The sequence below is a fragment of the Impatiens glandulifera genome, chromosome 6, assembly GCF_907164915.1.
Source record: "Impatiens glandulifera chromosome 6, dImpGla2.1, whole genome shotgun sequence".
In the NCBI taxonomy this organism is placed as follows: Eukaryota; Viridiplantae; Streptophyta; class Magnoliopsida; order Ericales; family Balsaminaceae; genus Impatiens; species Impatiens glandulifera.
This window is the reverse complement of record NC_061867.1, coordinates 15,734,733-15,757,951: the sequence shown is the minus strand read 5'-3', so window position 1 is coordinate 15,757,951 and position 23,219 is coordinate 15,734,733. Positions and strand designations below refer to the sequence as shown.

Sequence of the window (23,219 nt, the reverse complement as noted above, 5' to 3'; positions counted from 1 at the left end):
GTTTGTTGCTTCTGAGATTGCCAAGTGATCAGATTCCTGTTGAGATAAAACACCATCCTTTTAGTACTTTTTTTGTCGTCTGTGTCACCGGCTAGGTCGCTGTCAGTAAAACCAACGAGTTCTTCAACTTCTCGTCCTCTTCTTAACTGAATCCCATAATTCGTCATTCCCTTCACATAACGAAGAATGTGTTTTACTGCCTGTTAGTGTAGAGTGGTAGGTTTCTCCATGTATCGAATCGCTATGTCAACAACATAAGAGATATCGGGTCGAGTGTGCGTCAAGTACCTGAGACACCCAATGATACGCCTATACTCCTTCGGATCCACTAAGCTTCCTTCCACATCCTTTTCGAGCTGCAACTTTGCTTCCATAGGATACTTGCTCGAGTTACAATCCTCCATTACAAATTGTTTCAACACCTTCTTCGCATAAGCTTTCTGCTTTACCTTAATGCTATCTTTCTTCTGGTCCACCTCGATACCAAGAATTAACCTGACTGTGTAATGTTTCGCCACTAGTATAAAGTTCTCCTCAAAATTATTGCATTGCTTCTGCACATAGCCTTTTGCTACCAATCTCGCTTTGTGCTTGAAGATGTTGCCTTCGCTGTCTCTTTTCAACTTGAAAAGCCACATTAACTCGATGGTCTTGTGACCGGGTGGTAAGTCGGTGAGCTCTCATATCTTATTCTTCTTGATAGACTCGAGCTCTTTGTTCATGGCTTCATTCCACGACTCTTTGAATACTGCCTCGTGATATGTTGTTGGCTCATCGGTGGTGAGCAAGAACAATTCATCAGGATCCATCTCTACTAGTGGTGCTTCCACATAGACATCTCGTAGGATTCCGAACTCCACGGGATTTTGTACGAGCTTGTTATTGTTGTTTCACCACTCCCACTTCTTCTCCTCCTCGAATATAACGTCTCTACTCACATAGATTTCCTCGTAAGATGAATTAGAAAACTTGTGCGCCTTGCTTCCGTCTTCGAACTTCACATTTCCGGTAATTTTCTCGACAAGCTCATTGAGCTTCTCTCGATGGCCCTTCATATGGTTGTTTGCTCCATTGTCAAGGTACCACACATCGGTGTGATTACACTCATCGCCACTTGCGAGGATTTTCTCCATGACTTTCTCTTCACTGAACAACACCACATCTGGTTCCTCCTTGGACGGTTCTTGCATAAACTCTTCAAGGTTTGTCTTCTCGTCTCCCTCAGCAAACATTAATACTGGCTACTCGTCATAGAAGCTAGCGAGGTTTGCATCATCTTCTTAGGGCAAAGCTTTCGTCACTACCTCAGCTAACATTAATGATGGCTCCTCATCATAGAAGCTAGTGAGGTTTGCCTCACCGTCATACCTATTGTTAGGGCACTTAGACGCGTAGTGCCCATACTTTTGACAAGCGTAACACTTCACTGTACTCTTGTCTTTGCGGGGCTTGGTATCTTCTTGTCGAGGTGAGCTTTCTGCACAACCTCGCCCTTGACCTTGCCCTTTTCCACGACCTCGGTTATCTCCACCGTTGTCGCTAGGACTCGATAATCCATAAAAAAAATCGGCTTCTCCGTTTTTCTTCATTCGTGACATCCATTCATCATACGTGAGCAATAGATGCTCCTCCTCTTGGTCTCCGTATCCGCGAAGTCTCTTCTCATGTACTTTGAGACGACCGACGATCTCTTCGACGGTCATATTCTTGAGGTCACCAAATTGCTCGATCGTTGTAACGATCTGCATGTATGTTTGTGGTAAGGCTCTAAGGAACTTCTTGACGACGGAGATCTCCTCCACCTTCTCTCCTAACGAGCGGATACCAGTCACAATGGATGTCAATTTCATGGCGAAATCATCCACCGATTCCCTATTCTTCATACGAATCGCCTCAAATTGTGTCTTCAAGGTTTGCACTTTTGCCTTCTTGACTCTCTCCACTCCAACATGTATTGTCTTTAGAGTCTCCCACGCTAGCTTGGCGGAATCCTTCTCATCCACCATGAGAAGGACGTCCTCAGGGAGTGCTTGATAGATGGCGGCGAGAGTCATTCTATCCATCCATTCGTCGACATCTTCGAGCATCACGGCTTCCCACACTCCTTGTGCTTGTAAGTTTACCCGCATCTTCAATGCCCACACCGAGTAGTTACTCTTCGTGAGTAATGGATAGGAGAGTGTCACATTCCCTTCTCTTCCAATCTTCATTGTCGCCGCATCTCTGATTAATCTTGTCGACGACATGTTCTTCAATCTAGCTCTGATACAAAATGTTGGCTTTGACTATTGAATCTTTCTAAGAACAGCTATGAAGATATGAAACTCTGGAAAATAGATATTTGCTAAAGAAGAAAAGTCTTGAAAATCTTAAGTGTTGTATATTCAACATTTACAAACAATCCTTTATATAGGAGTAATTAGCCTAGAACCTTAAATTGATTATACATATAGGCCCAAGCCCATTAATAATTAAATATACCATAATGGTATAAAAGACAATATAATAATATAATATATTATATTGTATAATATAATAATATATCAATATAATATATTATTATATTATATACACTAACAACAATAAAGGCCTACAACTTTAAATTTTCTAACAATCAATGCTCAAACTCACACTATTCAAGTAAGTTTCCGTTCATCCCCTCTTCGCTCCATCCTTGTTGGTTCCCACGTTGTCTCTTCGACTGAGGAGTCCCCTCAAGGAACCACTAATCTCTGACACTTTATTTTGGAAGCTCTTGCGTCGATGTAGCAGAGTATCCATTCTGTATCTTATAGGTTGGAGATTCTGGAAGAGCGGACTTCTATGAATGCATCTACGTCTACAGATGCAAACAATGAAATATTAAGAACTTCGGGTGACGTTTTGATGATCATAAACTAGATGACCAGGATGCAGTCTTATCTGGTCCAACAAAACTTCGAGCTTCACAACGAAACAATGTCTCTTATGGAATCCTTTGGTCTTCAACTGCTGGAAGTTTCCAAATCCCTTAAGTGTGCGGAAGCTGAGCGAATCGATGTTGTTGATGCAGTCGCTCAACGCTCTAGGCTGAGGAAGATGTGTTTATTAAAGTTGTCGCCCTCGCTGTTGCTGAACCTGATAATGTTAAAAAATGGGGAAGGTAGCAATCGAGGGGGAACGAGCACTCGGGATACTCGGTCCAAGAGAAATCCAGACCAAGGTGGTCGAGGTGGCTGTCAAAAAAACCGAGGAGGTGGTCGTGGAGGTGGCCGCGCTGGTGGCCGCGGTGGAGGAAGTGTAGGAGGACTAAGAGGAGGAAGTCGACTACAACAAATTATGTTCGGCGAAAAAGACATCGATGGCTGAAGCTTCAAGACTAAAAAGGGGGATCTAAAACCTTGTATATTTTATGTTTTCTTTTCATATAAATATATTGACTTCATTAGACGTGCAGTCTGAAGAAACGCGAGCAGATGTCTCACTTCATCAGATGTGCAGTCTGAAGAAGCGCGAGTAGACGTCTCACTTCATCAAACGTGTAGTTTGAAGAAGCGGGAGCAGAAGTCTCACTTCATTAGACGTGTAATCTGAAGAAGCGCGAGCAGACGTATCACTTCATCAGACGTGTAGTCTAAAGAAGCGCGAACAGATGTCTCACTTCATCAGACGTGTAGTCTGAAGAAGCACGAGCAGACGCCTTGCTTCAGTAGTCGTTTGAAGAAGTGCGTAAGTAGACGTCTTGCTTCAGCAATCGTTTGAATAAGCGTCCGTTTTTTCGCTCATCTCATTAGCATTGCGAACAACCGAGTTCGTTATCAACCGTCTACCCAATCAACTTAGTACGCATAACTGTTTATCTTCCATGTACTCGAATATTCCTCTAGCCCGTTTTGTATCTTTCAATACACCACAATCTACTAAATATTCTCTAGTACAATCCGGTACGCCACCATCTAACGAATATATTCTTATGTACGTTCCTGTACACCTGGCGTACATCCAACGGAAAGCTAACATGTATCCAAGACAAGGATTCGACCGTTGCTACACTTTAGTATAAAAGGCGATTAAAGTACAATGGTGAATGTCTCTAGTTCCCTCGCTTCCTTGAACAATCACACGAATTACGAACTATTAAGTGTGGTGATTATTCTTGCTCTAAGTCTATTTTGTATATCACATAATGTTCTTTTTGTGTGAAATTTCAGTATTGTAAGTTGAACAAGGTTTGTCTATTCAACAGAGTGTTAGCTAGGAGTTCAGAAACAGACAGTTATTAAGTCATAGACAGTTATTAAGTCATGTGTTTCTGATTGGGTTTGTGTAATTTTTATATAAATCAAAGTCTTCTAGTGAAAACCTTCTGGAAACAGAAGAAGGGGTGATGTATGAGTTTTTATCTTCGAACATTCATAAAACTCCTTGTGTTATTTCATTATGCATCTTCAATCGTTTATCTTCCGCTTCAAATCGAGCAAGCTTTTCTGCACTTGAATCCGTTCAAGAGTTTGCGAAGATTTGTAAAAAATAGAAACAGATTTTCCTCTCTAATAGGATTAAATCGAATTGAAAGTTATAAGTTGCACCACAATATTATAACCCCCTGCTATTGTTGTCACCGATCCTAATATAATCATCGAATTCTTAGAAGAGGAGAAGGTCATTGGGTTATGGTTCAAGTTGGAGAGTCTTTATATGATGAAGTCGCTCACCAACAAGTTGCTTTTAAAGCAACGATTTTTCACCCTGCAAATGTTGGAAGGTATACAAATTAGAGAGATCAATTAAATTCTATTGTGTTAGAATTAAGAAATATTGATGTTAAGGTTGATGATGAGGATGCTGCCTTAATTTTATTGGTATATTTGTCTCCATCGTATGTATTAGAATATAATATTAAGATAATATATATGTAAGATATTATCACAATATTATAAATTGTGATAATATCATTATTATATTATATTAATTTTTTTATAAGTTCAATGTAATGTCTATATAATAGACATAACCTATATAACTCTAATATAATTAAATAAAATCTTTCTCTCTTTATTCTAACATGGTATCAGAGCCAAAATTTTATTCTTGAGCTACAAGATCTAGTTTTTCGCTGCCTCCATCAATGGCTATTTTAGTCAATGATGGAGGGCTCTAATAATGTTCTATTAATTATTATTATTTTTTAATAATATTTACTTTCTTTCAAATAATTATGTTGATATCTATAATTGTATCGGCCACCATATGGCACAGATCTTTTGAATGAAGGGCAGACCTGACATTTTCTAGACTCATTATATCTTTCCCAACAATGAAAGACTAAACAAAGTTTTCATATGATGAAGGCAAATATACTAACAAAATTAAGGCAGCATCCTCATCAACCTTAATATCAATTTCTTAATTTTTTTAGTATCTTTGACTTTATCATATAAAAACTTTGTCCAATCTTTCATTATTGAGAAATATACAGTAAGTCTAGAAAATGTCAAGTATGCCCTTCATTTAGGGATCTACGACATATGGTGACAGGTACAATTACATATATCAGTGGCTTAAGACCCTTTGAAGTAAATAAATTGTTGTGTTTCTTCTCTTTCCTCCGCCCGTTACCTCTGTTGGTAAACAACCCTGAAGCTTGATTGTTTGTGATTGTATCGATCGCCATATGGCGCTGATCCTTTGAATTTGTTGAATAGACTTGAATAGTTCGGATTTCTTAATGGTCCAACCCACATTAAGAAAGCCCAACTATTCAAGTCTATTCAACAAATATCCACCTTGACTTGAATTCTCTCATATGTCCCAAGTGCATTAGTCAATGCCTAGATGTATTAGATACATACGTCAATATTAGATGGCCCAGATGCATTTGTCAATGCTAGATGACTCAGATATATTCGTTGATATCGAATGGCCAATATGCACTCGTTGGTGTTGGATGACTCAAATGCACTCGCCGATGCAGGATGATCCAAATGCACTCGCTGGTGTTGGATGACCCGGATGCACACGCCGATGTCGGATGCCATAGATGCATTCGTCAATGCTAGATGTCCTAGATGCATTAGTCAATGGAAAGATGGCCCAGATGCATAAGTCAATGCCCAAATGTTTCATCTTCTCTATCTCTCTTCTAAAGTTGTCCCTAGGGTAACCTAACAATTTCTAACGTTAAGCAAGTCCAAACAATGTTGGAACTTGCTACGAAGAACCGACTTGGTGAACATATAAGTAAGATTGTTAGCAATTCCTACCTTTTTAACCTTTATCCCACCAACATGTAATGCATAATCAACCATATCTTCATAATTGTATTTCTAAGGTGGTCTAACTTCAATCCTCCTTAACCAACCTTCAACTACATTCTCATGAATAACTTCAGACAATTGAGAATCTAATTGTTTAGGCTCTGACAGTTGACCCTCAACGTAGGGTTCTTTATCCTTTTGTAGAGTAATTTCTAACTTCACTTGTTTGTCAACACTGCTATTTTCTGCTACAGGCTTCTCAATAGAGTTAAGTATAGAATTCTCATCAAAAATAACTTTTTTACTCAAAATAACTCTTCTCTCAGATGGAGATCATACTCTGTATCCTTTTAGACCATCTACATAGCCCATAAATACGCATTTCTTTGCTCTAGGATCTAGTTTATCCTCACTAACATGATAATAAACTGTGCAACCTAAAACTTTCAAACCAGAGTAATCAGCAGATTTTCCCGACCATACCTCGTAAGGTGTTTTACATTTAATTCCGATATGAAGCTCACGATTTATCAAATAAATGTTGTAGTCACCGCTGCTGCCCAAAAACTCTTATCAAGTTTTTCATTATAGATCATTCACCTCGCTCTCTCCAGTAATGTCTGGTTCATTCTTTCATCTATATCGTTTTGTTGTGGTGTATGCCTTATCATGTGATGCCGAGAAATCCATGCATCCTTGCAGAACTGATCGAAATTAGACGAACAAAACTCTAGACTATTGTTAGTTCGTAACTTCTTGTTCTTCTTCCTAGTTTGATTTTCCACCAATGTTTTCCACTCTTTGAAATATTTGATGGCTACCTCTTTATTTTTCATGACAAACAACCAAGTCATCCTTGAAAAATCATCAATGATTGTCAAGAAATATCATTGACCTCCAAGAGATTAAATTTTAGCAAGACCCCAACAATTCGAATGGATATAATCAAGTGTGTCTTTTGTCCTCTGAATAGCCTTTGAAAACTTGTTGTGATGTAGTTTCCCAAAAACACAATGCTCACAAAAGTCAAGACACGAGATCTTGTGACCACCAAGAAGATTCTCCTTTGCTAGAATATGCATCCCCTTTCACTCATATGACCAAGCCTCATATGTCAAAACTTAGTCACATCATCCTTGTGAATCTCTGAAGATGTAACAGAAACTGAGATAGTAGAACCCTGTAAGAAATACAAAGTGTCAATCTTGACACATTTCAGAATAAATTTGAACCCTTACATACATTCAGAACTTCATTTTCACCGTTGAACCAGAATCTCTTACTATCTAGCATACTCAGAGATGTCAAATTCTTAGTAATAAGTGGAAAATGTCTGACCACATTCAGAGTACAAAATCTAATATTGTGTGTCTAGATCTTGATTGAACCAATCCCAACAGCCTTACAAACAAAACTATTGGCCATAGAAACGCTATCACCATCTATATGTTTGTAAGATTTGAATCACTATCTTCGAGGACAAATATGATACGAAGCTCTAGAATCAAAAACTCATGCATCAGCTTGATGAGTGTGTTCATCTACCACTAGAGCAATATCTTCATCAGATAATGTATTATCTTTTACAATAGCTGCAAAACCAGAACCAGATTTCTGTGGATTTTTCTTCAAAAAACATTCATTCTTCCAATGTCCTTTCTTTTTGCCTAAATTCTCTATTTGTTAGGATTTATGTATTATGGTTTTAAGAAACCGAGTGTTATATAAACTCGTGTTATAACCTTAGTTTGTTATGTTATCATCTATGTAATAATCTTCTCAATAATAGTTTCTCTCTTCTGGATAGACGTATTCATGTTTTATCTTAGTAAATCACGTTAAATCTATGTCTTTCTTTATTGTTTACGTCATCTATCGCATTCCGTTACAACACTAATATCAATTGAATCTATGTAGGAACTGTACTGGACTTAAGCTCAACTCACACAAAAAAATATTTCTTACAAAATATATTTATAATCTTTTTAAAATATGTCTGTTCTCGTTAAGTGCATAATTTTTTAAAATATTATCATTAGACTAATGATAGAGAACAAAAATTTAGTGTCATAAATTGTGTATGAAATTAGGTGGCAACACGTGAGTAATTTGAAAAATGACACCAAATTAAATTTTAAAATCACTCACATGTTGACATATTATTCCCAACACTATTTATGATACCAAATTCTCATTATCTATATTGTTTTTATTTTTAATTCTCAAATTCTAAATATTGACTTTGTTTCTATTTGTCAATGATGAATCCATCACACACCAGCCAATCTGGACATAATCCACTCAACACTTGTTTGAGTTAGGATGGAAAATTATTTATATTTTTTTGTATAAAAAATAAAATACATTGTATACAAATAAATTTGATGCAACTCTCAATATATTTTATTATCTTGTACAAGTTCTATTACTTCCAACGTCCGATTAAAGAATATTCATTCGCTACCATCTTGTTTATATTCAGCAAACTGCTTTTCAGCAATAATAAGATGTATGCATCAAAATTTCTTTTGCATCTTTTTCGTGACTCATCTCTATTGCAAATATTGAAATGATTTATTTTTTTAAGCAATTATTATTATTTTTTTCAATAAGTACGGTTTAATATTGATACAGATACCGTACCAAAATCTCGGTATAATGTAAATATTTTGTATACCGAAATTTTTGTACAATAACTGTAAAATTTTCATTACAAAATAAAAATTGATATACCATAGTGACGATACAAAAAAATGGGCTGATCGGATAGACCATTTTTTAGAGCTTGGAATCCTCTGCCTCCCAATTTCTCATGCTCTCATGTTCCCTCTCACAAAGGAAGAGATAATGAGATAATATTATAAATAAATAAAAAAAAATTATTTACAATATTAACGTGAGAGGGAATATGGAAAATTGGGAACTAGCTCAAAAAAAAAAAGTTAGAGATGACACAACCCAACCGACTTTGTAGCAACATTTTGATTTTGTTGCCAAAGATTTTGTATTTAAATTATTTATAATACATTTGGAATTTAACTTTTTAAGATTCTAATACAAATTTAATTCCAACTTCAAGCTAAATTTCATGATTGATGCTGAATTTTTTTTTAAAAAACCAGAAATATTTGTATAACTAGACTTCTTTTTAGAATGCTGGTTTGGCACTTCGGCTTCTCCTTCGGAGTGCAACTATTTCCCGCGGATTAGGCGTAGTCACCACAAACACTCAACCAATTTGCCGCGTGGACCTCAAGACTAGGGATATCTTACCCATACAGATTGTTTTATTACAATAACATCTAATTTCAGTAACAAATTAGGTATTTAAAGGGTTGAATACATCAGATTCATTGACATATAAGAGTAAAATGAAAAGTAGGCAAATATATTGTCCCAAAATGCATCAATTTAATGTTAACAATGCAGAATAGGAAATAAAAAGACAAGAAGATAAACTAGACTAGTCAAACTAAGTCAAAACTTTGGGCCTCAATTGACATCAAAAGAATATATATTTTTCATTCTCCTGTGTGGGGAAAGATTTGCAATAAAAGCTTATATCAAGGAGCAACCAATACACAGCCCCCCCTCTCCCAAGTTCACCGCACACGAATAAACCCCAAAAGATTCGCCGAATCGCACGTTAGCTTCCGAACAGCTTCTTTAACCTATTGGCAGAAAGAGATGCTCTTTTGTTTGTTGGCTCCAGAACAAGGGCATAGTTAAAATCTGCATGCCATAATAGCTTTAATCAGCATGAATGATTATAACAATCTTAGTCATTGATGATATTTTAGTCATTTCATCAAACAGATTGGTTTTAAAAAAATAAAAATCAAACAAGCCCTTGAAAGACCAAATCTCAAAACTTGTTCTGACATGGAACATGAAGTATGGAATACAATTGCATTTTATATCAAAGGGAAGGGGGCAGGGAAAGAAAATCGAAAAGGACTCACCATCAATAGCTTCTTTGTAATAACCAAGCATTTCACGAGCTGTGCCTCTTCTTAGATACGCCTTTACATTCTGAAATAGAGAGTTCGAAAGACATTATCATTTTACGGGAAGGTTCGGAATATGGGGAGCTAGAACCTAATTCAACTATTGCACAGAAAGTCAGGACTAGCCACAGCATGAACTTACCATATAGTACCATCTCAAAAAATAAATAGTTTCATTGTAGAAATGCTTATATAAATAAATAAAAAATAGTTTAAAAACAAGTTTCAAAATTGATGAATACTAAGGGCTTATTTATGGGTTAACTCGTAATATTTGAATAACTGTATACTAGTAACGATTTGAGGAACATTAGACAAATATAATGCATAAAGATAAACAGAACACTACGCATTCAAGATATATCAGTAGAAATCGCTTTTAAAGTCACCTTCTTGTCAAAGTTGATAGCTTTGGAGCAATCTGCTTCAGCTTGAATGAAGCTGCAGCAGAAACAATAAGATAAACATGTAAAGACAAAGACAATTCATGATGGTTTATCGTCAAAAATGTTTAAATGAAGCAATGGTGTACCTTCCCAATTCAAGATAAGCTGCAGCCCTGTTACTATAGTATGTTGCATTATTTCCATTAAGTTTGATTGCTTCAGTATAAAAACCGACAGCTTTCTGCCATTGTTTTGCTTTGAATGCTTCATTCCCCTAAAAGATGGATAAAATGATGACAAACATTTTAATGAATTAATAAAACCATTCCTTCATTTTCTTTTTCATCTGGATCTGAATCCAAATACATAAAATAAAAGTGTTTCCAAATGGAGACGTTATCCCAACTAAAGGAAAGCGAAGAGGAAAAGAAAAAAGAAAAAAGAAAAGTAGTCAGTTTAAAACACATTGGCAATTACGAATATGGGGTTAGTTTTTCATTTTGATTTGTCCATAGGCAATATTTGCAAAAGAAGCAAGTCACCTTTTCTTTGGCAATGTCAGCTGATGTTTCTTCACTGACAACTTTAGTTGATGATTTGGGCGCAATAGCTATATCAGCCTGTTCTTTTAATGTGGCGTACATGGCTTGTACCGTATCTAGTAAAAATCGATCACCTCCATGTCTTGCCACAAATGACACTGAAACCGGGCATTTCTCATACAATCCAAGTGGAATAGTGACCTTCAATACAAACATGAAGAACAACACAGATTATCATCAATGTTATGTACTATGAAGAATTATGGTAATAGAAAGTTTAAAAATAAATAAATAAAATCATCTTATACATCTGGTAACACAAGTGTGTTTGTAAACAAATTTTAGAAGGTTACACAAACATGATTCTATTCGTTTTATAACATTTGGTTATTGTAAGAACAAAAACGTTTATCTTTTAGTAAACATAGAAAGAAATGAGTATAGCTTTTGAGGGTGTGTTTGATAAAAACTGAAAATTAAGTGATGAATACTGAACATTAAGTGCGAATGAGATAAGTGCATGAAAAATGAATGTTGAATAAACCATATGAAAATAACTGAATTTTGAGTACATGGTATGCCTGTTGATTTTATAAAATGTGAAACTAATGTCGGAAAGGCATTTAAAGACTATTTCATAGCGGCGTAGTTTAAATTATCTTTTCTATGCTCGTACAACACTACGAAGTTAAGTCATTCATAGCTTACCGAGTTAAGCTAAGGTATTCTAGTTTAATTTGAGCTGAATGTAAAGAATTAAGTAAAAATGGACTTATTTCCAATAAGCACTTAATTTTTCAGGTTTTCTGATAAGTTTCTGTTATCAAACACTTTAAAACTAATCAAAAGAAAAACAAGAATATTACAAATTAAAAATTAGTATAAAAAAATAGCATATTCAAATAAAGATATAAGAAGAGAATGTTCACCTGACAGCAACCGGACATGCTAGCTAAACTCAATAGACTGTATGTACCAATCGTGTAGTCTTCAGACATTATCTCTTTGCTATTGAGTTTGGGAGGTGGATTTGCAATAGTAGGAAGAACTAGCAGTCCATCATCCTGACAAAGTTTTGCAGAGCAGTCAAATTAAAGGCAGGGTAAATAATATTGGGTAATATCACCCTCTGAATAGGATTAAGATTTGCACGCTTGTAAGAAATAAAAAATTAAACAGTAAAATAAAAAAGATATACCTTCAGAAGAGAGTTCATAGCTGCACGCAGTTCATTCTTAATTGCATAAAGACACTCAGTCTCTTGCTCAGTAAGTTCTAGCTTTTCCTGAACTTGTACTGAAATGACAGGGTTCATAGTAGGCTTCACTGAGCTAATCCATTCCTGATGATTAAGTTGGAACTCAAGCCTGCAGAGGTGCTTAAGAAGAAAGAACTTAACATCATCTCTTAAATAGTTCATCATCTAGGAATAAATCGATCATGGATGCTAAATGCAGTACAAACTGAAGTATGTAACCTTGAAACATAGTTTTGCAAAGTACTAAGAAAGTAAACAAACAGATAACATATTAAAAATGCCAGCATGTTCCAATTTAATCCTTAATTAAAGAAAAACAAATACATATAAGGAAGTTAAATGCAAAACATAATTTTATTGGGGAAAAGGGATAATCTTTATAGATATTTTTTTTTCAAAAGAAGACCCCACACTGGCTTTTATATGTTACAAAGAAGGGTGTGTAATTGCTCTAAGTGTGCTTTTTCTTTTCATTCTTCTGTTAAGATGTAGAAAATACATTGCCCACTTTTTAACCAAAGAGAAACAACTACAAACTAAAGAGAAATGGATTAAGCTAAAACAAATGCTGCACAAAATATCATATTGGAACAAAAACTAAGAGTAGTTATACTAGAAATACGGAGAACAAAGCATGACGGTTTCCTTTTTTTTTCCTTAACTTCTTTTCCTTGAATTAGATGTAGAAAGCAGGAGCATCAATGAATAATCTTGAAGATTAATTACCACACCCACCTTTTAATTTTCTGCATTGCATTTGCTAGCAACCTCAATGATGATGATTTGACTTCACCATTTGATGTTTTGGTATACATTGCTCTTAGGCTTGGAACTTTGGAATATATATAATCACCAATAATTTCATGCTTCAAAATTTGTCCTGAAAATTTACAAATAGAAGTTATAGAACTAATGGAATATAAAATAATAGAAGTAAATGTGGGAGAATCCAAGTTGAATTTAAAGCACTGAGCTGAAAAGAACATACTTCCAAATAACTTCTCCACTGACTTGATCACTACTTGAGCTGTTCGGTCGATGGGTGTCTTTGTTAACTCAAAACAATCATCAGCTATTATGACGTTTCTTGGATTCCGAAGTACTGCAAAGGGAATTTGCAACAACACGTGTCCTACACGACGCAGTACATTTGGATCTTTTGCAAACCATCCTGCAAGTGTCATTTCAGAACATAAAATAGAAAGTTAAGAAGAAGATCAGCAATAAAATGAATTTTGCACAACAATACATTTTGCATGAGCACCCAAAATGATTAGTTATCCAATTTGCATCATTAGCAAAGAAAGATACAGGGCTATAAAACATTTTTTATCATTTATTCCTCTTAGTAAATTTGTGATACTTGGGCTAGAAGTCCTAGAGCAACGATAAATTATGGAAAGGCAAAAATAATAAGAAAATTAGAAAATAATTGCTTATATCCCCCAACAAATTGACCAATATATGATAACTATATTCAGCCCTAGCTGAAACCCCAAAATATTTATTAATGCGGACAAAGCATGTTTGTTGAACTTGTCTCATATTTATGATGTGATCATTATGCACATAGAAGCGAGAGAAAGGAAATTCCATCAATAAAGAAATGCTCTAAACTGGTAGCTCATAAGTATTGGGAAGTATGCAAAGTCAGACAACAGAGATCCACATTTTCTTTTGAGTCCAGAGTCCAGACATATTGGGAGAGCCATCAAGTGGCCATGTAGTAAGTTGATTCAGCAAATGAAAGGGAAAATTGACTAGAGAAAGAAAAAAATTATCCTGCTGTGAATTTGAAGATTATACAAAAACACAGAATGAGTCCATTATATGAGTTAAGCCCTTTAAATGTTTAGATACAAAATCAGCAATAATAAAGTACAGGAATTAGAAGATACAGAAAACAAATCAACATATTTGGATTGTAGAGTTAGAAGTAATTATGGGTTATGTGGATTTTGAAGTGATGTTTTATGTCAATAGGTTTGTTTGGATAATATGAAATTTTTGACAGTAGATTATTTTAATCAATAAGAGATTAAAATATTATTAATTAATATAGGTGATTAATCAAAACAACTTTAACCAAACAAAGCCATTATTTCCACCACAAATTAATTGAGTTGGTGCATACCAGCAGTGTCTGAACTTGATGAAACAGGAATTATTCCAGTGTGAGACACAGCCCCATGTGAAGGTCGAAATCCTAATACACCACAACATGCAGCTGGGACCCTAATTCCACCATCAGTATCAATACCTGTTGTAAGATGTTAACATCAAAACGACTGTTTATATAATGCAGCTAAAGCATGATTGAAGGATGGAAAATAATATATTAGTATGAGAAACAAGCTTTATAGCAGAATATACAACGAAGTGGGCCACTTTAGATCTACCAATATAACATGAGGAAAGCCACTTCTAGACCTAATGTATAGGCTAGTTTTCCCATTCATTAAATTAAAATAAGTTAAATGTATCTATAAGATATAGAGATGGCAATGCACATTGTGTACGCAAAACCCAATTCCACACACTACTGCACAACCCTAACTCAACCCCAAAGCATCTGCTAAAAAGGACAAAATATGCATTACATAAATAAAAACCATTAATCCTCTCTTTTAGTCTAGCGGCAACATGAGGTGGAAAGCCACAGGGTAACTAGCTTGTACCTAAGTAGCTTGTACCTAAATAGCGTTTAATCTGGGAGAAGCTGACACCAGCTTAGTTAAACTTCATTATTTAAGTCACTTAAATTTACTTTTCTCTTAAGTATGCAAACTATAAAGCTTTGGTCAAGAAAGTATAAAGAATACCTAAGGAGAAGTCGGCAAGGTTAGCGGCCACAGCTACAGCAGCTCCACTAGATGCTCCTCCAGGTACACGATCAGGAGCAGCAGGATTAGTGGGTGTATCATAGCGTTTGTTTTCTCCATGAATACTGAAAATAATCCATGAAAACAAGAGTGATGACAATATCAAAACAATTGAGATGAATCATGCATATACGTGACTGTGATATCTTGATCAAGCCCAATTTGGAAGCACTTTTGTTTTTGTTTCTGTTTTTGGATCCAGAAACAAACAAAAAAAAATTGAATGTCTCTAAGTATGTTAAGTTTCCAAACTTTGTATATGACCTAGATATAGATATAAAATGTATTTCTAAATTGAGCAATTATATAAGTATATACATCATATATGTATATATTTATCACCCTCAAGTATCATTTCTTTTTAAATGTTGAAATTAGTATTAATAGAGTACTAGCTAATTTTACTAATACAAACAATGTTAATAGTAAGTATATTCTAGATCTTTAACATGTGACCTAAAGGTTCTTTATTGAACAAGTCAATAATCAAAACACATTAATTTAGTACACACTAAGTTTCATTCCACAAGAAGATCCCAAACTTACTTTTGCAAAACATAAAATAGTAAATACTTGGCCATGACTATCCACTACTTCATTTCTCTTTCCCACCCCTTCTCTTCCCAACAATATAACTATCCCTCATTCTCATTTTAAATGGACATCATTAGATATATAGAGCTTATTTGAAAACACTTCAAAGAGAAGTGTTTACCAATGAGTTTCTTAAAATTAAACTAAAGCACTCACATACAATTTGGATTTGAGAAACGAATCTAGTTTCACCTTCAATTCGAAATGGAGCCATAAACTCAAATCTAGATATAGTGCAAGTTTAGGTAAATATTGAAGTTTATTTATGAATACACATGAGAGTCACTGGTATTTGTACATTGGAATGACACCCAAGCACGACTTAAGTGAGAGCTTCCATACGTGTACATGCCACATCAAGGCAATTAAAACCATGTGATATTTTATCAGGAGAAAAAATGTTCAATTTAATAGAATTCAAAAGCTAACCTATAAGCCATTTCATCCACTACGGTTTTCCCTATGCACGTAGCACCACCTTGAACAAGAGCAGAAACCACAGGAGATGTTTGAGAAGAAGGTTCATGTGTCTTTGCCCAATCAATATTCCCAAATGTAGTTACAGATCCTTCAATCTCAAACCTACAATTGGAACAAAAATATTCAGCAGAGCCTTCGAGTACATCTATAAGAATTAGAATATCCATAGAAATAGGCTCTCATATACAACTCTAAAAACTCAGAACATCAAAAGAAAAAGATTGTTGAATTATACATTTCAAAAATGCATGTAAAAGCATCAACAACAGAGAAAAGTTACTCTCCCTTTTTCTCTCTCACCCAAATTTCCCTATCTATTACAGCCCAGAAGGATCTTCATCCCATAATATATGCTACAAAGCATATGTTATTAACTGCAGGCTTCAATAAGATAAACTCAAACACTTGGTGTGTAGGCTTCAATAGGTATTGAGAATTTTTTCTTCAATAACATCTTTCTTTAGAAGAAATTATGAATATCTATCTACTAGCTCAAAATTCTATCACAATCCAGACAAACTAACCATAAAAGACTAGACCTTTCACTGAAGTATATGAACTATATTATTATCTGCGTAAAAATAAAACATATGCTTACACATCCGAGACAGCAAATGACAGGCCAGTCAATGGGTGAGGAGCTTTAGGAGGAGCCGGTTGAGGAGGAGGAAGAAGTTGCAACCTCTCAACAAAAGCCCCAAAATCCTCTTTCACTGCTTTCTTAAGCCTTTTCGACATCATCAGAATTCCAGCCAGGCCTAAACCAAGCAGAACCCACAAGTTGGTAGCAGACGAAGAACCCATAATTGCTCTAAATCCCTAAACTTCAATCAAGAAGAACGGGTGGGGAAGAACTTCTGGAAGGGAATGTTAGAATTATGAACCCAGAAAAGATAACAATCCCCAAACACAAAGAGAGTTCAGATAAGAGGATTATTAGCTAATATAGAAAGAATTGTTTATTGGGTATCGAGAAAGAGAGAAGGATATGGTGCAGGAAGGAAGATGGGGAAGGATAACCCCAGCACCGTTGAGCACTCACCAGTCCGATGAAACCTAGGGGAGTGGAGAAAAATATGAGAAAAACAAATATTAATCCATAATTTCTCGGATTTTTTTTTTTATCTTTTTTTATTTAAAAAATGGGAGCTTTTATTCAGAAATAATAGGGGATGTTTATATTAGATTATTAGTGAAAATATTTTTTTTAAAAGAAATCAAATATATTTTAATTGATATAATTAATTTAATTGATTAATAAATAAATAAATATATATAAGAATTGAGTTATTTAAAAATTATTTAAATAATCATTATCTAATTTGACCAATGTTTGATAAGTAAAAATAAGTTAAAAATAATAAGATAAAATATTAATCTTATTTTAAAAGTAAAAATTATTAAATAAATTATTATCAAAAAATTATAAATTTATATTTTTAAATTTAATAAAATTATTACTATAAATAATATAATATTATAAAATTAAAATATGATTATATTTAAACCAACGATAAAATAAGAGAAGAAAGAGATTATATATATATATATATATATATATATATATATATATATATATATATATATATTATGTTTGACAAATTATAATTTATTATATAACTAAAAAATATTAGTATTTTGTTAATTATTTTTTATTTAATATTTAATTTATTAAATTATATAATTCAACATATGAATTATTAACTAATATGTAGGAGTATAATATTCTTTTATTATTTGCATATTATCAAATTCAAATTTTTATCTTAAAGTATTTAAGTTATTGAGAACTTAATTTTCAGTTTTATTCGTAGGGAAGAATTAAAAAAAAAAAATCCTCTAAAAAGTAATTCTTGAATTTAATTAAAAGTTAATATAAAGAATTAACTAGTAAATAATATAAGATAATAAAAGTAAAATAAATTATTAATCTATATATTAAATTGTATAAACAACTTAAAATAAAATTACAATGAAAAAAATTTAAATTTAACAATAATGCAATTTGTTAAAGGTTCCTCCAAAAATATCTCATTTGAGTTAATAAAGGATGAGTGTAGAAGTAAAGTAAATCAAACAAACCAATGAAATAATGTTGAAAAAATTTGTACCAAGTATTTTGAGTAGCACTTAAATTATTCTTAATCGATGGTTGATAAACAATTAGTGATGACAATGGGTACTCATATGTCCGATATATGTGGGTACTTGATAGTCGGGTACGAGTATTATAAATCGGATTTAGGGTCGGGCATGTGGAGGGGGAGAAGGTATCGGTCGGGTACGGGTCAAGAATTAGGCCCCATACCTAACTATATTAATATTATTAAATTTTTATTAAAGTTTAATGTGTGACTTTTCAAATTCTTCATCATTATAAATATATCATTTAATTTGTTTTATCCACTCTTCACTCCAATCATCATCGTAAATACACTATATTCCAACTTTAAATTGTTTATATTAAAAAAAATATTTCTTTACATAAATTTTCAATTTTTATTTAAAAAAAAAATATGACTTCTCTTGTCATTCTTCATATTCACTCTTTATTTTTTTTCTAATTTTTATTCACTTTAATTTATTTTTTCAAGATATACAAAATATGTATATAGGTAAGTAATATTTTTATTTTTATTTTTAACACTTCGATATTACTAATTTTAAAATTATTTATTAAAGTTGTGTTTATTTTTCTTTAATTTTATAATCTTATAAGTTTTAATCGGGTAATAGGGTACCCGTTAGGAATCGGGTACCCGACGAATCGGGAATAGGGATATAAGTAGAGATATTGTCGGGTTCGGGTCGGGTAGTGAAATGAAAAACGGGTTTGGTGATGAGTACTTCATTACCCGTCGGATAAAGTACCCGTTGTTATCCCTATAAACAATGCCAAAAAAAGTCATGCAAAGTGAGAATTGATCATCTACCTCTATTGATGAAATAGTGAAAAATCTATACAAATTATATTATGTGAGAATATTTGTATGAGATTCTCCATATGAAAGATCAAATATAGTAGCTTTTGTTAAAAAAAATGAAATTTAAATCCGATTATTTCATCTATTTTTGGTAAAGAAAGAGACAAACACGAACTCGATAAATGATTATTAACACAATCGAAGGCTATGAGCAACAAACGACTCACCAACGATTGTGAATATTATTCAAACTACAAATATCCGAGACGAAAAAAATCGATACAGTTAAACAAAATATCGAACCAAACAAAAAACAACATCAACTAAATTTTGAATTATAGAAAGAAAAACGATATCACCATAAATACAAAGAAAAAATGACCTTTCAATTTAGGAACAATTTATTATTCTAGAGATATAAACTAAAATGTATTTTGTTACTCTTAATTTACCAACTTTCAAAATCACATTTACGCACCATATATATATATATACTATTTTAAATATATATTTTTTTTTTATAAATTTAGACTTTTTCGTTTAAAAAATGTTACTAGTCCATGGTTATAAATTTATTTATATGCTCTATTTAAATTTATTTATTTATCATTATATATTAATAATTTTTACACATTTATCTAAAATAAATTATTTTATCAAAAAATATAATGTTCTCTATAGTATAAAAAAAGTTAAGACTTTATATCCATACGAATAATAATGATCTTGTTGAATGATTAATTAAATTATATAGTTTAGAATAAAATCAACAAACACAATATGTAACTATTGATTACAAATCCTGTTATAAATTATTCGAGGTTTATGATTGACTATAAAAATATTTATAGTCAATATTATAGTTAAATCAACGAAAAAGTTTTATCGTAAGCTGGTATTTCAAGTCTTACAATAATTATTTTGAATAAAGTGATCAATATTGATGACTGAGTTCTTTGTCCATTTATAAAATGCAAGATTACCTGAGATATGTAGACTATAGTACAACTTTATTATACTACCATAACAGTAAGAGATAATAAACACTTTGAGACACAATCTTTTTATCCTACCATAACTTCACATACTTTAATATTATGTCTCGGAATTTAGAAGAAAAAAAAAGGAGTTTATATGAAGTTTTTTCTTTTTGTAAAATCTTGCATACACTTTTTTTAATATTTTGTTTCTGTATTGAGTTGGAGGTTGGGACTGAAAGCATCTAAAAAATAATAATTAATATTTTAAAAAATAATATTATTTTATATAATAAATAAAAATGAAGTGAAATAATTTTTTAGATATAATAAATTTATTATTGTGGCCAAACTTTTAAGGGAGAGGAAGATATGGAACTGAAGACACAACAACTCCAATTATAAATTGTTTCAAAGTATTTCCAAATGGCTGAATTTAAAGAGAATTAATTATGACCTAAAAAAATAATCATTGCAATCTTAAAATAAAATATGAGGAAAGATTATAATTCAAAGGGGATGTGTCAAATAAAGTGAAATAATTTTGTTTATTACAAACATTTTGTAAAGTATAATTAAATAATACAATAATCAACCATATGAACTAAATTTTCTTAATACATTAAAGATAAGATTAAAAAACAAAGTGTATGTCTCTTAAAAAAAAAAAAAAAGCTCATTCTAGCATTCGAACATTAGGAAAAACCTAGCCACAAGTTTTGAAGGAGCTATACAAGAATTTATGTACCTTTAACTATGATTTATAATAGTAATACAGAAATAAGATATTATAAAGTTTATAATTCAAAAAGATATGACAAATAAAAAATGAAATAATTTTGTTTATTACAAACTTTTGTAAAGTATAATTGAAATAATACATTAATCAATAATACAAACTAAAATTTTAAAATATATTAGAGATACAATAAGGAAAAAAACAAAGTTTAAACTTAGTTGTAGGATGCCTTAATTAGAGGAACCAACAAAAATAGGCGTATGCCACGTATTGCAAAGAACACAAAGTATTCTTTAATAAAAGGCGAAAGAATATTTGCTTTGTGTTCGGTGTTTAGTTTCGTAACTTCCTAATATCACCAACTCCCAGGGTCCTCGAAGGTTTCGGAACCTGGGAGTAATTAATAATAAATATTTTGTTTTACTCTATACCACTTGAGTGGACATCCTAAGAGTTTGAAAATAACTTTTACGAAATAAGAAATCAATACAAATTTCTTAAAATTATGATAATATATAAGGCCCTTACCAACTCAATAAGTCAAGACTCATTACAATTGTAGTTGAAACGAAAAAATTATGACCAAAACAAGATTATAATTATTTTCAAAAAAATTATCTCGTATTTGATATTTAATAAACTTATGTTAGTCATTATGACTAAATTTAGTTATATAAATAGAGTCATCCAACACTCTATCGACATTGCGCAAGGGGTAGCTCCCCATTCTTTTTTCTCTTAAAATCCATATACTCCAAGAAAAAACCTAGCCACAAGTTTTGAAGTAGCTATAGAGAAATTTATGTTCCTTATAAAAGCTCATTCTAGCCTTCTAGTACAAGGAATATAAATTGTCCATTTATTTGCTACAAAAGATCCCACATCGATACTCTAACTAAATTATAGAGTCTTTTTAAGAATGAGAACGAGACAAGTGTATGTCCCTTCGGGGACATCCGATAAAATTGGAACGATACAGAGAAGATTAGCATGGCCCCTGCGCAAGGATGACACGCACAAATCGAGAAATGGTCCAAATTTTTTTTTACCCTTCCTCTATTACGTACGCCGACAATTGGACATAATATAAATTACTTTTTTGTTTATATATTTGCAGTGACATTTTTGAAATTTTCGTCGTCAAGTAACATTTAATACAATTATGTTTCTTCAAGTAACATTTAATACAATTATGTTTCTTCCTCTCTATCGGACATAATATAAATTAGTTTTTTGTTTATATGTTTGCAGGGACATTTTTGAAATTGTAAATAAAAAAGACGAGCTGTTAATAGTTAGTAGCACTTTGTTTTGCTCTTCTAATCTTCTAACTAAATGAAATGACGAAGTTTTCTATAAAATTCTTTCTCATGCATAGAAAAATTATAAATTTGAGGAGAATTAACTATGATCTGTAATAGTAATATAGAAATAAGATATTATGAAGTTTATAATTCAAAGAGATGATAAATAAAAAATGAAATAATTTTGTTTATTACAAATTGCAAACACAAGATATTCTTTAGTAAAAGGCGAAAAAATAGTTCACTTTGAGTTAGATGTTTGGCTTCATAAATTCCTAATATTACCAACTCCTTTTTATAATTCTATTGGGTCTCTATTTTCACTTCACTTGACAATGTGGGACACCTCACTTTTTTATCATTATTTTCACTTCACTTAACAATGTGGGACACCTCAAGAATGAAATGCACAAATCAATAAATGATTGAATTATTTTTTTTATTAATGTTTAATGAAATTTCAAATACCCATGTGTTAGATAAATTCATACCGGTTCAAATAAACCTAACTTAAACAAACTTCCCATGCAGGAACAAGGAACCGGACCGGATGAATAAGAAAACCAAGTCAAGGTACCAAACCGGTCAAGATACCAAACCAATCAAGAGCATTCGGTACGTGACCGCACAGAGGATGGATCGGCCAAAGCCTAAAAGCCAAAGCTCAAAAGCCGATCAATCCACAAGACCGGAGGAAGCCCGGTCACTTCACCATCAAAAGATATTCGGCCAAGTCAAATGGTCAACCTAGGCCAAGTCAAGAGGCCGACCTGCACAAGAAGACACTTTGGGTATCTGTTGAGAATGATACCAAAGGAACAGACTGAATACTTCCATATCCATGCAAGTCTGAGGAAAGACTGTAGGCTGCAGAAAACAGTACTACCGGA

The 23,219-nt window shown here is 32.8% G+C and overlaps 1 protein-coding gene and 2 non-coding genes across 3 annotated transcripts; 1 reads left to right on the top strand and 2 right to left on the bottom strand.

The window, feature by feature from the left end:
• Positions 1–9,603: 9,603 nt before the first annotated feature.
• LOC124941376 (translocon at the outer membrane of chloroplasts 64-like) lies at positions 9,604–17,450 on the bottom strand. The gene is made up of 13 exons (XM_047481686.1): positions 16,984–17,450; positions 16,335–16,487; positions 15,252–15,376; positions 14,564–14,689; positions 13,418–13,600; positions 13,165–13,309; positions 12,370–12,538; positions 12,101–12,235; positions 11,172–11,372; positions 10,776–10,903; positions 10,633–10,684; positions 10,199–10,268; positions 9,604–9,968 (listed from the first exon to the last, which is right to left on the bottom strand). The coding sequence occupies exons 1-13, from the start codon at positions 17,187–17,189 to the stop codon at positions 9,883–9,885; spliced, it is 1,779 nt and encodes a 592-aa protein (XP_047337642.1). The 5' UTR covers positions 17,190–17,450; the 3' UTR covers positions 9,604–9,882.
• Positions 17,451–21,249: 3,799 nt separating this feature from the next.
• LOC124944227 lies at positions 21,250–21,364 on the bottom strand. The gene has a single exon (XR_007099868.1). It is a non-coding gene; the product is annotated as a U5 spliceosomal RNA (small nuclear RNA).
• Positions 21,365–21,965: 601 nt separating this feature from the next.
• Positions 21,966–22,068, top strand: LOC124944228. Its single transcript, XR_007099869.1, has one exon. It is a non-coding gene; the product is annotated as a U6 spliceosomal RNA (small nuclear RNA).
• The last annotated feature ends 1,151 nt before the right edge of the window (positions 22,069–23,219 follow it).

Coding starts and splice junctions, on each gene's coding strand:
- LOC124941376 (XM_047481686.1), bottom strand. CDS start 17,189: ATGGGTTCTTCGTCTGCTACCAACTTGTGGGTTCTGCTTGGTTTAGGC. Junction 11,373..12,100: donor GCATGTCCGGTTGCTGTCAG/GTGAACATTCTC, acceptor TTTGTATTGAAG/GTCACTATTCCACTTGGATT. Junction 9,969..10,198: donor TTACAAAGAAGCTATTGATG/GTGAGTCCTTTT, acceptor TATGGCATGCAG/ATTTTAACTATGCCCTTGTT.